This window comes from Cyprinodon variegatus, unplaced genomic scaffold (assembly GCF_000732505.1).
Source record: "Cyprinodon variegatus isolate N-32 unplaced genomic scaffold, C_variegatus-1.0 Scaffold898, whole genome shotgun sequence".
NCBI lineage: Eukaryota > Metazoa > Chordata > Actinopteri > Cyprinodontiformes > Cyprinodontidae > Cyprinodon > Cyprinodon variegatus.
In genome coordinates, this window is record NW_015151351.1 from 103,306 (window position 1) to 125,360 (window position 22,055).

At 36.7% G+C, this 22,055-nt stretch overlaps 3 protein-coding genes across 5 annotated transcripts in view; 2 read left to right on the plus strand and 1 right to left on the minus strand.

The window, feature by feature from the left end:
* The window catches only part of adat1 (adenosine deaminase, tRNA-specific 1), a 14,551-nt gene extending 8,855 nt beyond the window's left edge, over nucleotides 1-5,696 (plus strand). For both annotated transcript variants that reach the window (XM_015397924.1, XM_015397925.1), the window contains exons 6-9: nucleotides 450-595; nucleotides 1,281-1,380; nucleotides 1,461-1,547; nucleotides 4,017-5,696. In XM_015397924.1, coding sequence (XP_015253410.1) covers nucleotides 450-595; nucleotides 1,281-1,380; nucleotides 1,461-1,547; nucleotides 4,017-4,149 — 466 coding nt within the window. In that variant the 3' untranslated portion in view covers nucleotides 4,150-5,696. The remainder of the gene's footprint in view (nucleotides 1-449; nucleotides 596-1,280; nucleotides 1,381-1,460; nucleotides 1,548-4,016) is intronic.
* A 1,022-nt stretch (nucleotides 5,697-6,718) lies between these two features.
* Nucleotides 6,719-18,984, minus strand: gabarapl2 (GABA(A) receptor-associated protein like 2). Of its 2 annotated transcripts, XM_015397942.1 has the most exons (5): nucleotides 18,795-18,984; nucleotides 16,009-16,064; nucleotides 12,621-12,793; nucleotides 11,627-11,710; nucleotides 6,719-6,942 (listed from the first exon to the last, which is right to left on the minus strand). In XM_015397942.1, exons 1-5 carry the CDS (start codon nucleotides 18,826-18,828, stop codon nucleotides 6,939-6,941), a joined length of 351 nt encoding a protein of 116 aa, XP_015253428.1. In that variant the 5' UTR covers nucleotides 18,829-18,984; the 3' UTR covers nucleotides 6,719-6,938. The 2 variants fall into 2 exon arrangements, with proteins under 2 accessions (XP_015253428.1, XP_015253427.1); XM_015397941.1 differs by lacking the exon at nucleotides 6,719-6,942 and having other exon boundaries at nucleotides 9,392-11,710.
* Nucleotides 18,985-19,568: 584 nt separating this feature from the next.
* The window catches only part of tmem231 (transmembrane protein 231), an 8,907-nt gene continuing 6,420 nt past the window's right edge, over nucleotides 19,569-22,055 (plus strand). Inside the window, exons 1-2 of the mRNA XM_015397926.1 lie at nucleotides 19,569-19,937; nucleotides 20,470-20,636. Coding sequence (XP_015253412.1) covers nucleotides 19,799-19,937; nucleotides 20,470-20,636 — 306 coding nt within the window. The 5' untranslated portion in view covers nucleotides 19,569-19,798. The remainder of the gene's footprint in view (nucleotides 19,938-20,469; nucleotides 20,637-22,055) is intronic.

The window sequence follows — 22,055 nt, forward strand, 5'->3', positions numbered from 1 at the left end:
TGTCAAACTTTTGGTGTCGATCATTCGATTTCATCCTGGACACTACAGAAAATGGGCTTAAAGTGTAAAAAACCGAACTTCTCCTTTAAGATGTCCACTTTTTTTGTCATGCAGCCTGGCGCAGCACCCCAGCTGTGTGAAATGTCAGTTTTGGGAAATATAACACTTCCAAGGCTTATGTCATTTTCATATATTTGCCACATCTCTCTGTTTAGTAGGAATCCTCTGCAGTGTTTTAAAAATGAGACCTCAGAACTGGATTTTAAAAAATTAAGCTAACTTCTCTGAGTGTCCTATTCAAAGCCCCGACTTTAACCCTGTTGAAAGATTCTGTGCTGTTTGAAAGTTAGGTCTGTAGCAGTAAACCAGCCAGTTAAGGCGAGGCCAACCGATCGTCCCCAGAACAGGTTCAGAGACTTCCTTTGTGTCCAACTGTCCTTCACTCGCAGGAGCTCCCACGTGTCAGATCTTCCAGATGGTTTCTCCATTTGTTCACCACTTCTCCTTCAGTCCAGTCTGGAGTTCCCGTTCAGCCAGAACCAAACGGAGCTCCAACACCGGAGCGAACAGGGACGCATCTCGCCGTGTGGAGCAGGTCAGTTTGTCCTACTTCCAGGAAATACTTTGTTGCATAGATGAAACCAAGTTCACATCGAGGAATTTGGAGATCTGATTTACGAGGCCATGAAGGATGCGCTGAAATGAGGTCCAAGCAACTCAGTGTGGAATAAACGCATAGATAGAGCTACAATGAAAACATTCAGATGGAAGCGCAGAAAACGTCCTAGTCAAAGTCCAAGCAGGAATTTCGGGAAAATTGATGTTTCCAGAAGCCGATTATCCAATCTGAATTTTGCTATTAAGGAGCACAATTCCAGTCTTTAGAGATGAATCCCAGCTGACCACAAATAAATACTTAAAAGTATTTATTTTTACTTTAAACATTTCAAAAACCATTTAACATGTTATTCCAATTTGATGATGATGAATACATGAAGGTCTTTTGGTTTTAAGTAAATATGATTAAAAAATGCCATTAAATATTATTACTGAAGAACTGGTTTAAATTGGAAATCAGCTACAAGAATATCCAACCTGTGCAGCTCTCACTGCTTTTGGTGATCATTTACTGATGGTGTATAAATTGTGAGTTTGAGTTATAGTTGTTATTTATAAAAGCAAAAACAAGCAGAAGATTGTAGTGTTTAAAACAACATGTACATTTGATTTAGGTTTGCTTTTTCTTACGATCATTAACTTCCCTGTCAATCATCTTCCAGCCATCAGCTGGTGTAATGTACCACATCAGCCACTAGATGTCACTGCCAACGGCTACAAACATGGAGTCACCAAGAAAGTCCTGGGAACACCTAAAGCCAGGTACAGCGGGTATAGAGTGTGGAGGTAATGGTCTGTTTCCCTTCTTTGGGTCATTAAAGTCTTGCTAATGTCTCCCTCAGGTCGCTTCTCTGCAAACTGGAGCTTTTTCATTCGTTCCTGTCGCTCGTAGCGGCAACTGACCCCTCAGCTCTGCCTGACTCTCTCAGGTAACAGACTCTGTCCAGTGGAAGGGTGTTTTTTATTTATTGTGTGGATTAACTTTATTCGTAGAGAGTTTAATAGTCACTTCTTTAATGTTGAAAACATAACTACCAGGACAATCCAGCATTGGATGACCTCAGACATCAGGAAATGTGTTTAAGGAAAAAGACATTTTATTCATGTTAATTCCTGCGTTATAACTTCTTATGAGTTATAATTTAATAGCTCGAACTAGAGCTGAAAAAATTGATTAATTAATTATTGAAGCTATGGTTAACTTATTTGGTAATGGATTGATTAACTAGAGATGTACAGACTTGAACATATGCTACATGCTGAAAGGGGAACCCTCCTAGAGCAGTAATTATAGTTAAACTGTAAAAAATACATCAACTCTTTACATTTAGGATTAAAAAATCTTTTTTTGTGGATGAATTAGCTCCATCCAAAACTCCTCTAGTAGCAGAGCTTTAACTTCACTTAATTCAGTGTAAAATCTTCTTAAAGGCACATTTTTCTATCTGATTATTTATTTAAAAATATATATTTTGATCTCATTGCCAGTTTTACAGTCAGTTAATTCTAGACTTCACTTTGACTTTAATCATCTTATTGTTGCTTTAAATGTATGTTTGAATTTGCAGCAGAGCTTAAAACCTAAAACAAAACAAAATGACGACTGTAATTTGGCTGTGAAATGCAGTATTTACTGTTTAGATTTGATCTGATCCACTCCTACAGGTTTTCCTTTCACTTATGATCATATCTGAGCCAGGAGGTCCTTCAACATAATATCCCAGAATACCCAAAGTGTTTTCTTTAATTAAGAAAGAAAGCTTTCAATGAGAAAATTAATTTTATGGTTTCCTTACTTTGAATCCATCTTTGGATCAGCAGTGGTTTAAATCAATAATGCGTCCCCTGAACTGATGGAAACACCAGATCTAGGATGGTGTGCATATTCTGAATGTGTGTCTGGGCTCTGATTGTTAGCTCTGTAAAGCAGCAACAGAGCTCCTTCTGTTCCTCAGCGGTTCAGCAGTTAACCCGATCCACCTCTTCCTTTGCACAGGTTACACATTACTCCCCACCTGAAAACCAAACTGCAGTTTCCAGTAGCACTGTTAGCAAACCAAAGAGTCACCAAGAAGACTTTATAGAACGTTTAGACAAAGTTTCAGACTAATGATTAATCTGATGATTTAGATCCAAACTGTTCAGCAGCATTATAATCACTGAAGGACTAATAAAAACTGCTGACTTACATCTGCATCTCAGTGAATTAGAATATGATTAAAAAGTTAATCTGTCTCAGATATCCAATCTAAATAGTGAAATATATATGACACAATAATGTGAAAAAGCTTTATTACCAAATATTGTTTTACACCTACAAGGAATTAACTTTGATAAGGTTCCACATGCAGACAAGCAAACAATGCAACTTTTTGCAGAGAACTACTACTACTACTTACATTAGGAATGTTCTGGATACATCTGCAGGGTTCCCGCAGGTCCTTAAAAAGTCTTAAAAGGCATTGAATTCTTCAAAATAAAACTAAGGCCTTAATTGGTATTAAAATGTCTTAAATCAGTCTTTCGTAGGTCTTAATTTTTAAAACATCATAAATAGGATTATTTTTATTATAAGTTATTTTTGTAATCTAAATAAAACATTAAAATTGACCTTTTAAAAAAAAAGAATAATAATAATAACGGCTCGCCATTATTGGTTCCGTCCCGATAGCAGAACCAATAAAAGCGTTGTTGTGGCCGGTACATTTGGGAGATGCACCATTAACTTTTTGTCTGGAAAATATGAGCAAGTGTAAATGTAACGAAAATTGGCTCCAGCCAAGAGTTTTCTCCATGGCTAAAACCAGGGAACATACATGAGGCACAGTGGATTTTGTGCAAGAAGTCATTCAAGCTTGGAACGAAGGGAATTAAGGCAGTGGAGTCGCACATGCGAAGCGCAAAACACAAAGCGTCCAAATGGAGTTACGGATAAACAGCCGGTATTTCTCAGTTTTGTTCCACCCTTGTCTCTGCAATGCCTTCACTTATCACCAAATCAAACATACTAAGAAAACAATGCAAAAAAAAAAAAAAATAGCTGCAAAAAAGACTTAGCATTGGTTATGTTGTGGCTTTAAAACTGATTTGTTTTGTTCCCTGCTAAAACAAAGTTTTTGAATTCAGTTAAATACACAGGAGAACTTTTTTATGATGACTATGACCTGGATGACTAGGAATCTTCACCAGCATCGTTTACATTATCTGTAATCATACTGATAAGAGAAATCGTATTGTTTTAACATGTTACTGTGGGGGTTTGTGACTTTATAAAATACATTTTTTGTGATTATTAAGTTAAATTGGATTGAAATGTGATGCCCTTTTTTGTTGCAGCTTTAGGGGTGATAACCTGAAATGGAAGCACACAGTCCAACCTTTCTTCTATGTCTGTTCAGGTCAGGTGAGCTGCACACGTATTGGGACTATAAGCAGGCCTCCCAGCCGTACCAGCAGGCCTGGCAGCAGCTGCGTCAGCAGGCCTTCCCTCTGTGGCCGCGCAGCGACAGAAACCTCCTCCTGTTTCACTGAAAACCGACTCCACAGCAGGAATGTCCTCGATGAAAAAAACGACTTTGTTGCAGTGGGGACTCTGAGGTCCCATGCAGAAACATCCGCTGACCGGCAGAAAACTCTGATTTCAAGCCGAGTACAGCAGAATGATTGGTTTCTCATCACACCCTGTCTGTTAGCTCAGCTGCTCTGCAGCTCAGGGCGAGCAGCGGGACACCCCGCGCTGCCCTGCTGCTCAAAGACTGATGTCTGCATGTCTCTGCTTTACAGAGCATTTCTGAAAACACAGCTGGGATGTACCTGCTGGATTAGTTCAGCTTTCTGCTTCACATTGATCTGTCAGGTTTTACTTCACCTGATGGAGATTCTTAGACTGTTGGTTTATTGTTGCTTTTTAAAAAATTTCAGCCTGTTTTATGTTGTCAAGCAGCTTCTAACTGAGCAATATTTTGATTCTACAGGTCGGTTATTATCTGAATGGGGAAGCTGAACCAGAATAGTGTTGATTATTACCATATAATAAGATGGGGGTATTTTTATTTTTAGGCCATGTTTCTTTGGATAACTTTTATCCTTCCATGACTGAAATATAGTCTCAATTACTTGCTTTATTGTCCAGACCCCATAATTTAAAAACATTCAGTCTACATAGAAAACTTTATTTAGATTTCAGCTTGGATTATGAATTCATCTACATTTATTTCTGATGAATAAAAAGTTTTGCCTTGTTTGCTTTATGTGCAACAATCCACCATAAGTAAAATCATTGGCTTCATTATCGCCGTGTCGCATTAGTTCTGATGGAGTAGTGCTTCTTTTTATGAAAACGTCTGAAGTTGGTGAAATGATGTTTGCTTATCAGGATACTAGCAAACCAGTTGACCTAGAATGTTTTTTGTGTTTCTTACGCATCTTAAAAAACCAGAGAGAAAATGTGCAAAGTGTAGATAAGTTAATCATAAAGGACACAACGATCTAAACTACCAAACATGAGGGCCTTGTCTTACATGATTATTTCAATTCTAGTATAAAACAAACACAAACTGTTCCCTCTTACATTGTAGGCTTTTATTTATCAGAACATAATAAAACAATCTACTAAGTGTATATATTTAACAAAAAGGAAGCCGTTTCCATAGGATTTTAAGATATTAGGAGCAGCTAGGTCCTGCTGCTTAATCTCTGTAGATTTAACGATCATCCTTTACCCCCCTAATGTTCTCTCACCGTCCCAGGATGGAAAGACATCAGCAGTGACTTTAAAGAAGCATAGATGCTGAATCACAAAGGAAACATTTAACAGTAAGTAAAATGATTCCTGGCCTAGAGCGTATAAACTGAAGCAGCTGGGCTGCAGACTTTGCAGGCCTCAGCAGGTCCAGTTTTGGAGTTTAGGACTAAATACCAAAAATAATTGTAAGGAATCTTTAACAAACATATAGAGTAAATTTTGTTTCATTTTTGTGGCTAGATAAGAACAGGTTTTATAAACGGCAATGTAGAAAAATTAACATTAGGAAAAAATAACTTTAGAACTAAAAAAAATAGATTTAATCATCAGGTTTTCCCAGATTTTTTTTTTTTTTTTACAGAATTTATATTAAAATGTTTTTAATAAAAATGTTTTTTTTTTATTATTATTTTTAAAGATTGCATATTTCTTGTTTTTTCCCCAAAGATTCTCCTTTGCAGATTGAGTTTTACAAATTGCATTATTTTCTAATAGCATTTTACAGATCCCATTCTCCTCACTTCTCAAGGCGGTGAGGAGCAAAGACACATTTCTATTGGTCTGCATGAGGTTACCGTAGTGACAAGGATTTTATTGGTCATGATCTGTAATGATAATGATGCAATCTGTAAAACTAAACCTGAAAACAAATAAAAAGAAATCTAATCATTTAAAATCTAAAAACAAAAATGAGAAGAAAATAAGAAAATATCTGTAAAAACTAAAAAAAAAAACGAAATAAAATGTGAGAAAATAAAGTTCATATTAACATTTCCAACCGGTCAGTCTCCTCACATATCATAATGTCAGCTTGCTTTATACCTTCTAAAATGTTCCAAATGTGTTAAACACGGTGGTGGAGGGTTGATGATGCAGATTTGTTTAGCAGCCCTCTGCTCATTTAATCAAACATGATTTCCTCCATACCAGGGGTTCTAAAAGTGGGGGTCGGGACCCCTTACAGGGTCTGAGATGGTTTTCACAATCAGTTTGATGTGATCTTTCAGGTACATAGGGGCTAAAATAGATACATAAATACATTAATGTGAATAAATCCATAACATTTTGTCCAATATGTGAAAAATATAAATTTAACTTTTAGGGTCACAGGCTGAAATGTGGGAACTCCTGCTCTGTAGCACATAATCAATCCATCAGACAGCTGCAGCTTGGTCCAAACTGGGTCATCAACCCGAACAATAATCCCAAAATACTGAAGCAACTATACAACAGAACTGCTTAGAAGGAAAGGACTAAAGCTTAGAACGGTTTAGTCAAAGCCCAGACCGCAACAGATCATTTCCTCAGGAGAAGATCATGACAACCTGACAGTCATATTTCAAATAAGGAAGACAAACTTTCAAATCGGTTTCCTGTTGTTTTTATTGATCACATTATTCAGCTACATACATTTTACAAATATTGAAAATCCTTTCATAATTTGAACATATAGTCATACAATATGAGAACTATGGATGACATTCCTTATCCATCTTCACGTTCCATCAATATTTTCACTTCAGCAGGGCAGGCTGTTAAAATCTGGTTTCATCTTTAAGGGGATCAGGTATGAACTTTATCTGGTCAAACAAAGAGTGAAAAAAATGATTCAGCACCATAAAACTACAGCTGTAGTCAAAATGTCAGCTTCGTCTGAGAGAAAGGAGGTAAATGAATCCTACGAGCAGTGCTGTTAATGCTACATGTGAGCAGGCTTGTTAAATTAGTCCTCTGTTCCTTCATGATGGTTAATTCTAATGTTAGTCTTCAAGTGCTGCACAGTATGTCAGTCCTGATGTGATAAATCCCATTTTTTTGACATGCACTGACAGAATAATACAATATTAAATGTCACATTTCTGCTGCTTTTTTATACCAAGCATTGTTCCAAAATAATCCGAAGATATGTGATAAGAGTTCCATTTATTCTTTACCAACAGAAATACAAAGGAGTGTTTAATGACTGATAAATAACTAAAGCTAATAACTAATAACTTCAATAACTAAAGTATTTTTCATCAGTTCTATCTTTAAACACCTCATTCATGGCTGGAAGATGCTCATTTAGATGGCTTAGAACCCAGAACTTTTCATTTTTACTCAAAATGAAGATTTCCCATGATGACTGCAACCTTCTGCATAAAAAAATGTTTTTGTTTTACCATCTTTTCCTGAGCGGTTCCCTGTTTTTATTCACTCCAGAGTCATATAAGGCCATAGTTATCAAATTGTGACAAACCCAGTGCCACTGATGGCCCTTAGGTTGACTCTAGAGGAAGAGAAAATGTTATGGTGTCAAATATTCTCAAGTCTGAAGTCACGAAGCCAATGAACTTAGCTGATGGCGACTCATAGATATTAAATTAATGGGGAAATGGATATTTATTGTAGTTATTTAAGTTCAAAAGGTCATTAAGATTCATTACCGATGGATAGATTCATTTAAGTGTTAAGCCATTTAAGCAGAAATTTCACATAAAATAAATTTTTTAGCAAAGATGTTACCCTACGCATGACTGCTGACAGCTGTCCAGCAGAGAGTTGGTAAAGACGCAGACTGTAAGTTTTATGGAAAGTTGAGTGGAAGGAAAAACTTGTAGAAGGGATAACTGCAGGTAAGGATGTTTTTGTGGGATTGTGGAGCAAAACCATTTCAAACATTTAGGTGAGATTATCCATGTGCACCACAGCTGCAGTCAGAGCCGCCAGAGGAAAAAATATCAGGTGTTTTGACGACATCAGAATATTTTACAGCACTTAATGCTGACATGCTTTGTGGAAAAGCTGAATTGATTTACTCATGGGATATGGCACCTGCCAACATTTTCAGAATTATTATTATTACTTTTTTCAGTTTTGGGTTATTTGAATTACTGGTGTGAATTTATCATTTTCTTTAATAGGAGGGTATGTAAACTTTTAAGCACAACTGCATGTAAATTTCCCTTTTATTTTCAATACTGAAATAAACTAAATATTCTATGATTTCAAAATGTATCCATAGGCCCTTTATTTACAGAATCCTCTGAATATGAATGTAGAAAATACTTGAAAACCAACAAAACCATGTTTCCTTTTTTTTAATGTATCTATCCAAATAACAAAGTTACATGTTTACTGATAGGATGCCAAAGGTGCAACGAAACTGTTACTCTGGCAGCCATTGCTGCTGTTTAAACAGATTGCAGCCATATTGGATTTTGAGGCTGCTGTTGGTCAGAAAGCTCTCTTATTTTCTTCCTTTCTATCCAGACATAAAGGGAGTGTCCTGTTTTTTTTCCAATTAAAACCCAATAACACCGATTTAATATTAAATATCTTTATTTTAGCAGCAGTATGTTTGCTATAATATATTTATTTAGGATAGTGTAGATGTTTTTAAACTAGATATTTGAGTGTTTTGTGCAGATTATTTAAAGTGACAAATCATTTTGGATGGTTTTCATGTTTGGCTTATTTTATTTATGTATTTTATTGAATACTTGGTGTCTCACAACAACAAAAAAATAGCCTTACAGTGCTGACCAGGACTGAACATCCCCTCATGGGACATTAATGTCCTCTGATTCTTATTTTTTTTATGGTGCAGTTAAAATGTCTAAAATGATCATAACAGGGTCTGTTCATTTTGGTGATTTTCTCTTGTTATGCATACAAGCTCAAATATATGCATACACCCCCATACTGCAAAGATGTATCTAAAGAAAAACATTTATTGAAAAGGGTTTATTTAAGCAAATAAGTATAACAAATAAAATTTGTATTTTGGTCCTCAAATAAGCTAATTATACATACCCTCACTTGAAATAGGTTAACAATATTTTTTTCTTATTGAATTTGGAAAACAATCTTATTCTATCGACAGATTATTTAAATTGCCTACTAAAATCAAATACACCAATTATAAGACATTTTTACTTACTTTTAGTTCTTTTTGCAGTGGTATTTTTTAAATATCCTTTTAGCATTTTGCAGATAAATCTAATAATTTTATTCACAGAACTTAAACTTTGGCCATATTCTTCTCTAAAATCCCTTCTTTCAGTAGACAACGTAAAAACATTTCCAACCGGTCAATCTCCTCGCATATCATCAAGCCCATAATGTCAGCTTGCTTTATACCTTCTAACACCAGTTTTGTGTGTTTGGGTTCATTGTCCTGTTGGAACAACAAGCTGTGTCCGGCTCTTCTGACGCAGTCTGAACGAATTGGGTTAGGATGTACGAGAATCAACCGGTACCCATCAGAAATTAAAACATGATGCAGTATCATCATTATCTACAGTGACATGATCAGGGCCAAAAGACGAAAGCTCCACACTTCATTTAAAATGTGTAGCTGAACACCTGAACAAAGCAACTGCTTTCTAAAGAAACGTTTTGTAGTTGGTTCAGGTGTCAAGGTGTCGATGAAGGGAAAGCTTCAGAGCCTGTAAAGCATCTAATAAGCTCAACACTTTATTATCTTCCAATGGGAAATTTTGGTTTCAATAAATAAAGTTTACAGACATTTTTTTAGGATGGATAGCTTTACCCTCTTTACGACTCTAGATCTATCTATATAGATCCATATAGTTTTGCTGCACATCCTAACCATCAGGCTCTGAGTCTGTTTTGATTTTGATAATTAAGGCATAGATTTGCTTCCAAACTGATGTTTTGTCTTAAATCAATAAATTGCAAATTCAAAAAATTACACCCAGTAAAACAAAGATCCCAAACACTCTGCAAAACCAGTTTCTGAAGAAATAAAACAGACTGGTAATGCGCTACTAGAATGACCCAGACTTGGTAGAAATGAATCAACTTTATTGACTTAAAATAAAATCTACAATTTCTGATGAGATGTGTGCTAAATTAGTCAATCAACTTTATTGAGGTCTACTAGAAAAAAAAAATTCTGACTTGCAAATGGATAATCTAATGCTAAATAAAGGAATATATAAACATACCGGTATGTTTGGGACTGCAAGTTTATTTCTGACCCAATCAAGATTACAGAAAAAAATAGAATAAATTGAAATTGTTGCTCTCAAATTTCTGTTATAACAAGTACTTAAAAATAATTTAAAGCATGAAATAGATGCTAATAATGAGCGGATGCAAACTTCTGACCTACAGTCTGTTTTCACTAAAAGATGCAGCCAGCAAAAGACTTCTTAGTTTTCACATTTTCCAAATATTCTACATTAATTCATCCATTTAAAACTAAAACAGTACAAACAGAAACAATCAATGTGTAGAGCAAACAACCTAAAGTGCCTTACAACTAATAAGATGCAGAAAAACAACAAAACTGTCAAAATACAGGAAACATAAAATACAAAAAAAAAAACTAAAACTCTAACATTTAATAAAAGAAAACTGACTCATTTCAAATTATTCTGCATATTCTGTGATACTTTATTGAAATTATTCCAAACAAATTATGGATGTTTCAGCATAATGTTGCTGAAACATCCAATGATTATCTGCAGAAGCGTGCATTCAAAGCAAATAATAGCTAAGCTCTTCCTTAAAGGTAAAATTTATCAGCTATTTCTTCACTTTTCTGTTACATCTTAAATTGTTGAGAGTTTGCAGTATAATTTCTGAGAATAAACTTTAGCTTTTGCCTCCCAGCAGATAAACATCACAGTTCAGCTCAGGTAACTTCAAGTAAAGTCTTAATGCTCATAACTTCTCTGGTTCCTGAATCAGCAGCTATGATGCGCAGCGATGAACCAGCCAAACTGAGGAAGACCTGGAAACTGATGCACTAAACCCCAGAGCCGCACTCTGCCTTTAAGATTTAACACTAAAGATCACGGCGTTTCTTTCTCACTTTGGATTAATGCAAAGAAGAGAAACAAAGAGAAAATGGGAGGATGGAGGCTTTTTTTCCCCCTGAATTTAAATATTTTTTCCTCTTTTAGGCTCATACTCATGAGTCTGTGACGTGTTTATCGGATTTAACGGCAGTGTTTCAGATTTTTCTCCCAATGACTGTCCTTTAACATGTTTGAGCATTTTTCTTTCTCCATTTCTCATCATCTAAACTACCAATAAAGCTTCTTCACAGGAGCATTTGGGGAATTTTAACCCAATAACTTGATATATTTCAGTATCAAAAACTGAGGTGTGTGTAAGCATTACTAATGTACCATATGTGAAGGCCAGTGTTGCCACCGGGCCTTAATGTTTTGGGGTGTGTCTGTGTGTGTTCAGGGGGGGTCTGGATTCTCAGTGAAGCGTTAACCCTGTGCTGCGCAGACGGCTTCGCACCCAAACGTGTTTTCTCCGCTGTAGGCCACGTACAGGAAGCCGTCCTCGTCCTTCTCCTTGTCGTACAGCTGGCCCATCGTCAGACTGCGGCACAAAGCAGAGACACCACCAGAGGTTATCGCTACGCTCCTAAACACTGTTGAAAGCTTAATTCTAACATCGCATGAGACTGAACCTGGAGCTTTGGGTCAAATTAAACCTGTAGGGTCCACATGTTTGGTAAAAAAAAAAAACATGGATCCAGAACTAAGATAAACTGATTTTTTTTTAGAGATTTTAAAACTTAAAATGAAGAGACCGATGTCTAAAGGATGGTTAAGGGCTGGTTGTTTCACAAAACAGTTTTCACAAAACATCAAACCTCCAAGATGCTTTCAGTAAATGTCAGAAAGGCCTTTTCACTGCTGTTGGTCAGCAGTGGTTTTCACTTTGGAACTCTAAAGGGACTCGAACATATTTGCTTAAATATTTTAGATGCAAATTAAAAACTAGATTTCCCAGACAACAGCTGGACTATCATCACCTTTGAGAGAAGGAGGAGGAGTGGAGCTGTCAGTTATAAGAGATTATCAGTGTGATGCAAATACAGGAAGAGGAGAAATTATCCGCATCACTGTTTTAAAATGAGATTAGTTTAGGATTACAGTGTTTGAAACTGAAGGTTTGGCCTAATCCTCTCACACAAAGGAAACTGGTCAGCGAAGTCGGACCTTCCCGCTCTTTAGTTAAACATCCGGGTGGATAAAGTCTCTGCAAACAGGACAGATGGATGCAAAAGGTAAACCTCTGGTTTATTCCTCTGACAGCAGGATTACCAGCCCTAATAAGGAAATAAATGTAGCAGACATAAAAACCTGCATTCATTTGTTTATCTTGTACCACTATCTACTATGGGGCGATATCTGATCACTCGTTTAGTGAAAACATGTCGCCATCAGTGGCAGCAGATGTTCAGGTGTCTTGATCACAGCGGGGTTGGCAGTGTGGACCTCACCTGGACTGGGGGACAGTTTTGTCAACAAACAGGAAGATGGCTTTCTCTGAGGGCAGCTGAATGCGTTTGCGGATGATCCACATAAACTGGGCCACCGTGATGTCCGAAGGCACCAGGTACTTCCTCTTATCGATGTCGACGATCTGAGAACCGGAGACCTTCTCCACGATCACCTGGAGGCCAAAGCAGGACAGAGGTTACGAACATGCTGACAGCTTCAGCACGCTTCAATGCACCATAGGTAAAGAAAGCATTTGTTCTGTTGGCTGTCAGGGAAAGTTCAGGAGTAAAGTCCTGAGCAAAGCTTTACCAGTTAATCCTTATGGAAACTGAAAGGATCTCCACCTAAAATGTCAAGAAGACTTAATAGTCGAAACCAGATCAACTTTCAGGACACGCCTGATACTGTACACTGTATACTTTATAAAAGATTACACAAAATCACTATTATAATCCAATGAACTGAACAGTAATCATTGGTTTCATGGGTGTAGTTGGTTGGCATCACACCAGCTGTTCATTAAAAACCTGTTTTTGAGCTGAAGGTCAAAAGCTCTTAAACCTTAATTAAAGGTATAGTGGAATTTTTGAAATGACCCGCCCTCTCCAATAAAAAAAAAAAAATTCACATGCACAACTCTGTACCTGCTCCTGAGATGGAACGCCTATTAAAAGCGTGCAAGAGTGTGCACAAGCCCATTTCTTATCGTGCACGCTCTGTTTTAAAGTTAATGTTTGCATTCATTGCTTAAAAAATGACAATAATGACAATAATGACAATAACATCTGAAGTGGCTGCAAACAGCCATGTGTGTAAAAGAAGACAGAATCAAAATGAAGCCCCATGAGATGATGCATAGGTCCTATCTATGAGATCAACGTTTTTTAGACTTCATCCTCACCTGCTGCCAGATGATTAACACCAAATAGATACATTAACACCAAATAGATACGTTGATCCACTACCATTTAAGAAATATACCTGTAATACGTAAAACTCAAAGATATAAAGAGGGTTTATTTAACATTTACACATGCTGACTTATTTAAATACACAAAAAAGAGCTGGCTATCCATTTACAATGATTAAATAGATGAACTGTTGAAATATCTGAATAGTGACTGATGACCTCATGCAGAGATGCTGCAGACTGAAAAAAAGATCATTTTATTAGATATTTGTTTAAGTTAATAAATGTAAAAGATAAACTAAGTGTTTGAAGGTTTCCCTAATGATAGCAACAGAAAAAACTTTTTATCTTGAAGGACAAAATGAAGCCGGTAGTCTGCAGCATGTTATCAGTAGCCGGATGGAAATTTGGAAGGAAATTTGTTTTTTGCAGCATTTAAGTAAGAGACCAAAAATTTCACAATTCAACACATAAAAGATGTATATAGATATTTATATTAAGTATATTAGATAAAAATATATTAGATGTTAATCACAAAAATTATTACATTTGCAAAAAATAAAGGTGAAAAAATAAATCAAATACTACTCTATACATGGTAAAAGTATGCATGATTTGCATTTATTTCATGTTACCAGCTCTAATTCCTATGTTGTTGCATCTGTAAGGGTCACTGGGCCAGGCTCACTGTGCTATTCAGCCATTTCATGATAGACTGTAGCATAGAAAATATAAAATATTCAAATACTTACATGTGATTATCCAACAGAGTTTAGTTTTAATAAGTAATTTTAACATTTAATTACCACTTATTATAGATAGTGATCATTAACTAATGTTATTATTACTCTGATTAATATTTCTTATCCTTAAGGTCTTAAAGATTTAATGCATTTTTTTAATCTTTTCATTCCATGACTTCCAGCCCTTCATAGAGAAATGTGGGCAGCAGAATTTAATTGTTTCTGTGGGAACCAAACTTTATTTGGTCCAAATATTACAAGAAATCTCAGTTTGTTGCATTTATTGAGAGTCAGCACATAGGTAGCGCTTTTCAGTGATTCCTGCTCTGCATAAAAACAAACATAAACAGCCATTATCTTGTTAGCTATCTGCTGCAGTGATGGCTGTCCATCAGTTCTTTGGCTTTAGTGAGCACAGAGGGGAAAGATCTCCTTTTATAGCAGCTTTTGAATGCGGTTAAAGGCACATACATTTTTTTTCTAACTAAACCCCTTTTCATTGTCTTGCTGTTATACTCTGGAACACAAGACCAAATTTCAATGTCAGATATTTCCATCTCTGCTTTTATTTTTAGATATCGACATCATAAACCCGCCACAAGCAGCTTATATGGAGGAAGATCTGATACGAAGAAATCCTGACCTGTTTTTTCCACAAGTTCTGAGTCAAAAAACTAAAGGAATGAGAAATTTTGAAACTGACAGCAGGAGTGACACCTTCTACGTTGACCCCCGGTGAGCTCTCTGAGCTGACACTCTGCTGATTCATGGCCAGAGGAGCTGTCAGGACTGTTTCTGCAGCTCAGCTGGGAGATTTCCCATGTATGGAGGAGATGCTGGGACAGATCGTGTCACACTGAAAGGATTATCTCCCCTTTCAGTGCTGGAAACACCTCAGGATCATATCTGCTTTACACCTGATACCATGAAGATTTTTATACATTCAAATCATTACGGACACATTTAAGATGCATAAGCAGCAAACGCTGGTTCATGCATTTGACATCCTTAATTCAGATTTGATATTTTAATCCATCAGAATACAGTTTGGTATAAATTAACATAAATAAAAGCACTGAAGGCATTATGAATTAATTTGAATAATAATTAAAACCAAAAGCTGCTCAAAATTGCAGTTATGGTATAAAAATATAAAAGTGCTGGTATTAAGTCCAGTCAGCTGATAAGTTACATCATTAATACAAAGAAAAAGTGTAAGAGTATTGTGTCTTACACCCACTGATGCAGATCTGACTACAGTTCATATAAAGGATCTGCTGCATTGTAAATAACGGGCCTCAGTTTGATATTACAAATCTGTTATTCTATTAATGCACCTTTGTTCCATGTAATAATCTGACAAAAATCCATTCATTATAACTACAAAGAAACTTTTTTTTAAAATAAAGCTCAAAATTGGAAGAATGTAAATTATTGATCCAAAACAATTTTTACTTGCAATATAACATTCATGACACTGAAAATCAATCTTTTTAATTTTATAAAGTTTTGTGACATTACCATCAGAATTTTTTATTGGCTTTTACCAAACAGAAAGTTTTGTAAAACCCAAACCATTCTTTAGCAGAAATATGTTAAAGACAATAAGGCAATTTTCCAGTGATAAGTTTGGCTTGTCTTTGGCGTGCCCTCATTTTTATCTGTCGGCTCTCTGTCCTTCTATCTCAACCACAGCTGCCTAAAATAAAAGAGCACCCCTCCCCCACAACTCACCGGTACTCTGTCCGGGTATTTGTTGCGTATTTTGGCTGACTCCACACATCGGTGCTCTGAGGGAGAGACAGCAAACAAACAGGAAGTCAGAGATTAAAGGGATGAGTGAGGCCTCTTGGGATTCTCTGGCTGCTGCCTTGCAGCCAGGCCTGGTTCAGTACAGAGCTCAACAACAAAACACAAAACAAAGCAGTCAGAAAAGCTGATGGATGTGATACAAAATGCAAATTTCCCATTATGAATTTCTCACCCTTTCTAAGGTATAGCTAGACATATACATTGTTGTTACAGAGCACAAAAGCTGCTGCAGCAGGCAGAACAAGTGCAGTGCAGAGGTCAGGGAGGGGAAGGTGATAAAATGTGGAGAACTCATTTAGTTTCAGGCTCACATTAGCCTAGATAGGGGGCCTAATTTTAGGTGTTTCTCTAAAAAAGGAGACTGGAGGTAATCTGAAGACTTTCAAAATAAAACTGATTTAAGAAATATATTACTCAAATATAGAATATTATAATAAAATATCAGACATCAGATAAAATAATAAAATTATAGAAGAGAAATTCCTGAAGCCCTATTTTGTGTCTAGTTACAGATAAATGTAGATTTATAATGGATTAAATAGGCTTGCAGTAAAGTGTTAATAAGTTAAATCCTGATCGTTCTCAGTATTTCGACAAGATTATAGAAATAAAAGGTGTATTGTGTATTGTATTGTAGTATCAGTGGTTTATGGGTGCTGAGCATAATAAATTTTAATGTTTTCTAATTACATTTTCTACATTTTAGAAACCTGCTCAGTGCATTTTCCCCAATACTGAGTCCATTATTCACTAATGCATTGTATCTGAACACTTTGGCAAAATATCCCAACCAGTAAAGCAAAAAGCAGCCTTTCTAGCAAAATGGGTAACAGAACATTTCTAATTGTTTAGGACCCGAAGTCCTATCCCCTAAATCAAAATTCAGATTTTAATATCCTTTGGCTTGCTGGCTGGTATGCTGCTCTCCCCTCTTCTCTTTTCCTTGTCTGATCAGTCTTATCTCGCTCATTTTTGTTCTCCTCCTCCATATATAGTGCAATTAAGCAAGTATTAAACCACAGAGATGATTAGGAACATGTAATACAGATGTCTTTTTTTTAGACAGATTTTTACTAATGTTATATGTATGGGCGCTTCTGGAAAACATTTAATATGGGGCAATCACATACTGAATGGAAAGTTTTTCTATGTCAGCTTAACAACTACTTTTTTTTTTTTGCTGACCCTGTGCTTTTCACACACCTTGCTCATCTCCTTCCCCATGTAAACGCCTCTCCCTCTTTGGACTGGCAATCATAAAAATGATTTTATTTAACCAGATGAATACGTACATTTGCGCTTGAATGTTTAGATACGCCCCTACTAAAAAAAAAGCTAAATCCAAACAGTAATTCAAATAACAAGAAACAGAAAAATATAAATAAAAAACAATTAAATTATGATTTAATGGATTATTATTTAACTGTAATTATTATAGTTTAAGAAATAATATTATATTATGATTAATATTATTAAATCTTACTTGATTAAATGTTAAATGTTAATGAGCATCCACCTTGGCTTTTATAAACACATGTATATTCAGCTCAATTCAGTTTATTTATAAAGCACCAATTAACAAAACACGTCATCTCAAGCACTTTACAGTTCACCAGATCATACAGTCAAATTGATTCAAAGTTTTCTATATAAGGAAAACCAGTTGATTGCATCGACTCAAATGCAATCCCTCACACTAAGCATGCTTGTAGCAACAGTAGAGAGGAAAAACTCCCTTTTAACAGGAAGAAAGCCTCCAGCAGAACTAGGCTCAGTGTGAGCGGCCATCTGCCGAGGCCGACTGGGGTTCAAGGAGACAGAAGCAGAGATAGAACAAGCAGCTGTAAAAGGTGGCCCTATCCAGGAAACACACAGCCAGGCAGACGAGCTCTGAGCCAGGATGAAGAGAGCACATCCAGCCAGTCACAGTCAGAGAAACAGGACTACACTGAAAAACAGGCGGTCTTGAAACAAAGGTGTGGATAACAGCGGCTAGCTGTGCATGCACAGGGATGAGAGTGGTCCTGAACACCTGTAAGGTTAGATAAATCCTACCAACACATAAAGAGTAATCCAAATTAGTGTTGGAATTAAGTATTAGTTAATCATTGTACAACACTTTCGGTTTAAAGCCAGACAGTCGCACTACTGTCATGGGTCATTCTGCAGAGAGCTGCCTCCCTCCCCTAGAAAAGGAAGGCAGAATGATGGATCAAACCATTTCGGAGGCGGGGGTGGCGTAAAATATTACTTTTTAAACAGGGTACTGTATAGTTTTTACACTTTTATAGTTTTTGCGTTTTGTTGTGTTTTTTTATATATAAAAAAACGCATACAGTATTAAAAACAATCAGGTTTTAGGCGTGTTTTGAATCAATTTAGTGCTGCTTCAACGCCCCAAAAATGGGCAAAATGCATATACATTGAACTAAATTGCTTTCCTAAACGTAATTAGCTCTTAAATGGCAGTAAATTCGTGTTATTTAAGGTTTCTCTTGCCATTAAGGTCAAGCCATTATTGATTTAGAGCATTAATCTGCAGGTTGCAACGAAAACAAAAAACAAACGTGCAATGATGCACCGATGAGGAAAAACGGGGGAAAAAAACTAAATGTGGAGGGTAAATAAGAGAAAGGAAATAAGAAATGAAGATGCGTGACACGACAAAAATCAACCCCGTTTCATAACAATCCAACCCCCTTCTTTACCGAGGGAATGGTCCTCTTTAAACATCCATTTCATCTTTGCTGGATCCCCGAACCGAGGCGTGGCGGTGAAATCTTTAGGATCCGCTGGGAATGTGGGTAAAACGTCAAAGGGAATCCAAACAAACGCGATCAAAACAAAACGTCAACAAGAAGTCTGCCTTTCAGCTGTCCGTCCAACACAGAGTGACGTCATTTTCTGACAGCGCCACGGTGCCTTCAGGTGCACCTCTAGACAGTCAGTACATCCGGAATTTACACCGCCATCGTAGTAAATTAGAACACTGTGCTGAATTAAACTCATATATCATTGAATCCATTACACACAGTGACACACAGTACTTCATATGGGGCCCACCCAGAAAATGTTGCTTACGGGCCTATTGTTGTGTCGTTACGCCATTGATAACATCTATATGATATAGAAACTCTCATAGATTTGTAAGCAAATGTGCCCTAACAATGTAAGCCAGAGAGAAAGAAAAGAGAAAGGTAAAAAAAAAGAAGACAGAAATAAACGAAAAAGAAATGTAAAAATAAAGGCTACAGAACCAGAACAACCTAAAAAAATGATCTAAAATTTGTAGAAAGCTGTCAGGAAGGAAATGACAAGCACATATATATTCACGTATGATGTCTCCAAAACGCTTGAATATAAACGATACAATATTGCAAGTAGGCGTACTTCCATAATGCAAAGTTTTATTCATTTTAACCATTGCAGATGATTTTGTAACGAAACTCCAACGGGACTTGAACGCACCTTGAGCGCTAACCCTGGCAGCCATGGAAACGTGTGGACGCTTGCTAGCTAATGCGCTACAAACTAGCTACCGCAGCTAATACCTGTAAACGATCATAACTGCCAACGTAACGCGACGCTAGATGCATCTAGATGGACGTTACTCAGCAGAGCATAACTTTATTAACTTTACAGTTTGTTGTGTGAATGTTTGATTATTTTTAGAGCAGTTGATAGCATCCGCGCTAGCGTTAGCATCCCACCGATGGCTTTCTATGAAGTGTACTCTCATCCTGCTGTGATTCGCTACAGAACCAGCGTTTGTACAAAGGCCACCCTGTTCATGCTGGTTGTCCTGTGCCTCACATACATCGCACCTCTGCTGGTCGCTTACAGAAGCCAAGGTACTGGAATGTTTATTACTCTCATATTAAAAACATGGGAAAGAAATAGCTCATAATGCCAAAGTATCTAACCGTGGCATCAGTTTGCTAAAGATATAAAATTAGAAAGATCTGTTTTCATAATAAATTCTTGCATTTGTATTTTTTATACAGATAAATCATGTGTGATTGTCCGTCTCTAGAGGAAATCAATGCAAATTTACCCTATGATGAGACAGAGAGATTGCAAACAACCAAAAGCTCCATCTTGAAGGGTGCTAGGCGCAGTAAGCTTGCTAAATATTTGTAACTTTGATAGTATTTCTAGGAAAACAGACAGATCCACCATTAATCCTGCAAAAAAAAGTAAGATAAAATTCTCCTCTCTTTTCAAAAATAAATGGGGGTATAACATGAGATTACTGCCCCAATGATGTCTGGACAGAGGGCTGATAAGACTAATGTTAAGAGAGGAACACATCATTCCACCCAAATGCCAGCTGTCTGGTACAGCAGTGGTGGGCTGATGATTTTGGTTTTCTTTCTGTTTCAGGTTTCTGGATTAAAAGAAAGACCTATGAAGAACAGCCTGTGGTGAGATTTCAGTACCAAACCCTGCTGCTTGTAGCCACCAGCTTACAAGGAGACTATGTTGCCTGGAGCACGTTCCCTCATCTGAACAACATGCTTGAAGCCAACCTGAGGATTCCTGCTGTCTCCGTAAGAACAAAATAATGCACCTTTAAAAAAAACACACACACTAATGTAATATTTAAGCATTCATCTTCAAGCAGACAAAACTATCACAGAATATATATATATAAAACATGTTTATTATTTTATCAGTGCTGGACTGACAAGGTGAACTTGGATCAAAGTATTTTATTTACTGAAAAACCGTATAACTAACAGGAAATTCACCATCTTCTTCTCTACTGTCATGTCCATGAAACTCTTCTTAAAAAAATATTTATTGATCTTTTGTGAAATTTCTTAAGCACACTGAAGTTTAATGATTGACATAAACCCAGCAGATTGCATTGAGTCAGTGAGCTGCAGAATTAACTTTATCTTTAGGGATGGTGGGCAGTTGTTTTTTTTAATAATTAAACTGTATTGATCTCACATTGGAGAAATTAAACTCTGCTTTTAACCCATCCTCTTGGGAAGCAGTGGGCTGCCATCGTGGGGCGCCCGGGGAGCAATCGGGGGTTAAGGGTCTTGCTCAGAGACCCAGAGTGGCAGTGTGCGGGATTGTGGCTCAAACTCAGAACCTCAGGATTCCAAGCTCTATACCTTCACCGCCACTGCCTAGGCCGCCACTCCCTTTAGGAGTGTTGTTGACTTTGCAGCAAACCTTCATCATGAACATTTGTATAGTGAAAAGACAAATGTAAAGGTCCTATGTCCTGTTTTTTTAAGCTCTACAAAGTCACCTGTTGGCAAATGTATGACGAAATAATGCCTTTACTACTATGTGAGTATTAATTAACTCTGCCAAGGAGGTTATGTTTGTTAGATGGTTTGTTAAGAGGATAACTTTTGATTACATTTTTACCAAAGGTGCACCTCATGCTGAGTAAGAATCCATAAAATTTTGGTAATGATTGTTGACAGAAACAAAATGTCTAAGTCTTATTTAACAAGAAATTGAGATCCGGTGTTTCTTGTTCCATCCAGCATTTATTAACATTTTGCAAGGGAAAAATAAGCAACATAAATTTGCGAATATTCCCGCCTGTTCTGAATCACACAGGTTTTCACTAAATACTTAAGAAGCACAGGGAGAGATTCTCACAGACACAATAGACCCTTTCTTACATAGATAGTTTCTCACAAACTTGTTTATTTGTTTATTTATTTGGATCCCCCATTAGCTGTCAGTAATTTGACAGCTATTCTTGCTGGGGTCCCAAACTGAAGCATTTGTTGAAATAACCTTGAGTGTAAAGGAGTCTAGCCTTCTGAGGCCTCAGTAAGATGAGATCCACATTCAGCCTTGTCTGGAAGGCTCTCTGTTAGAGCAAACACTTTTAAAAGTAAAGAAAAATCCGCACTCATAATTAACAGGAGAAAGGATGTGATAATAAACTGATTTTTTTCTAACAACAGTTCTACCATTTCGATTCTAAAACAAGA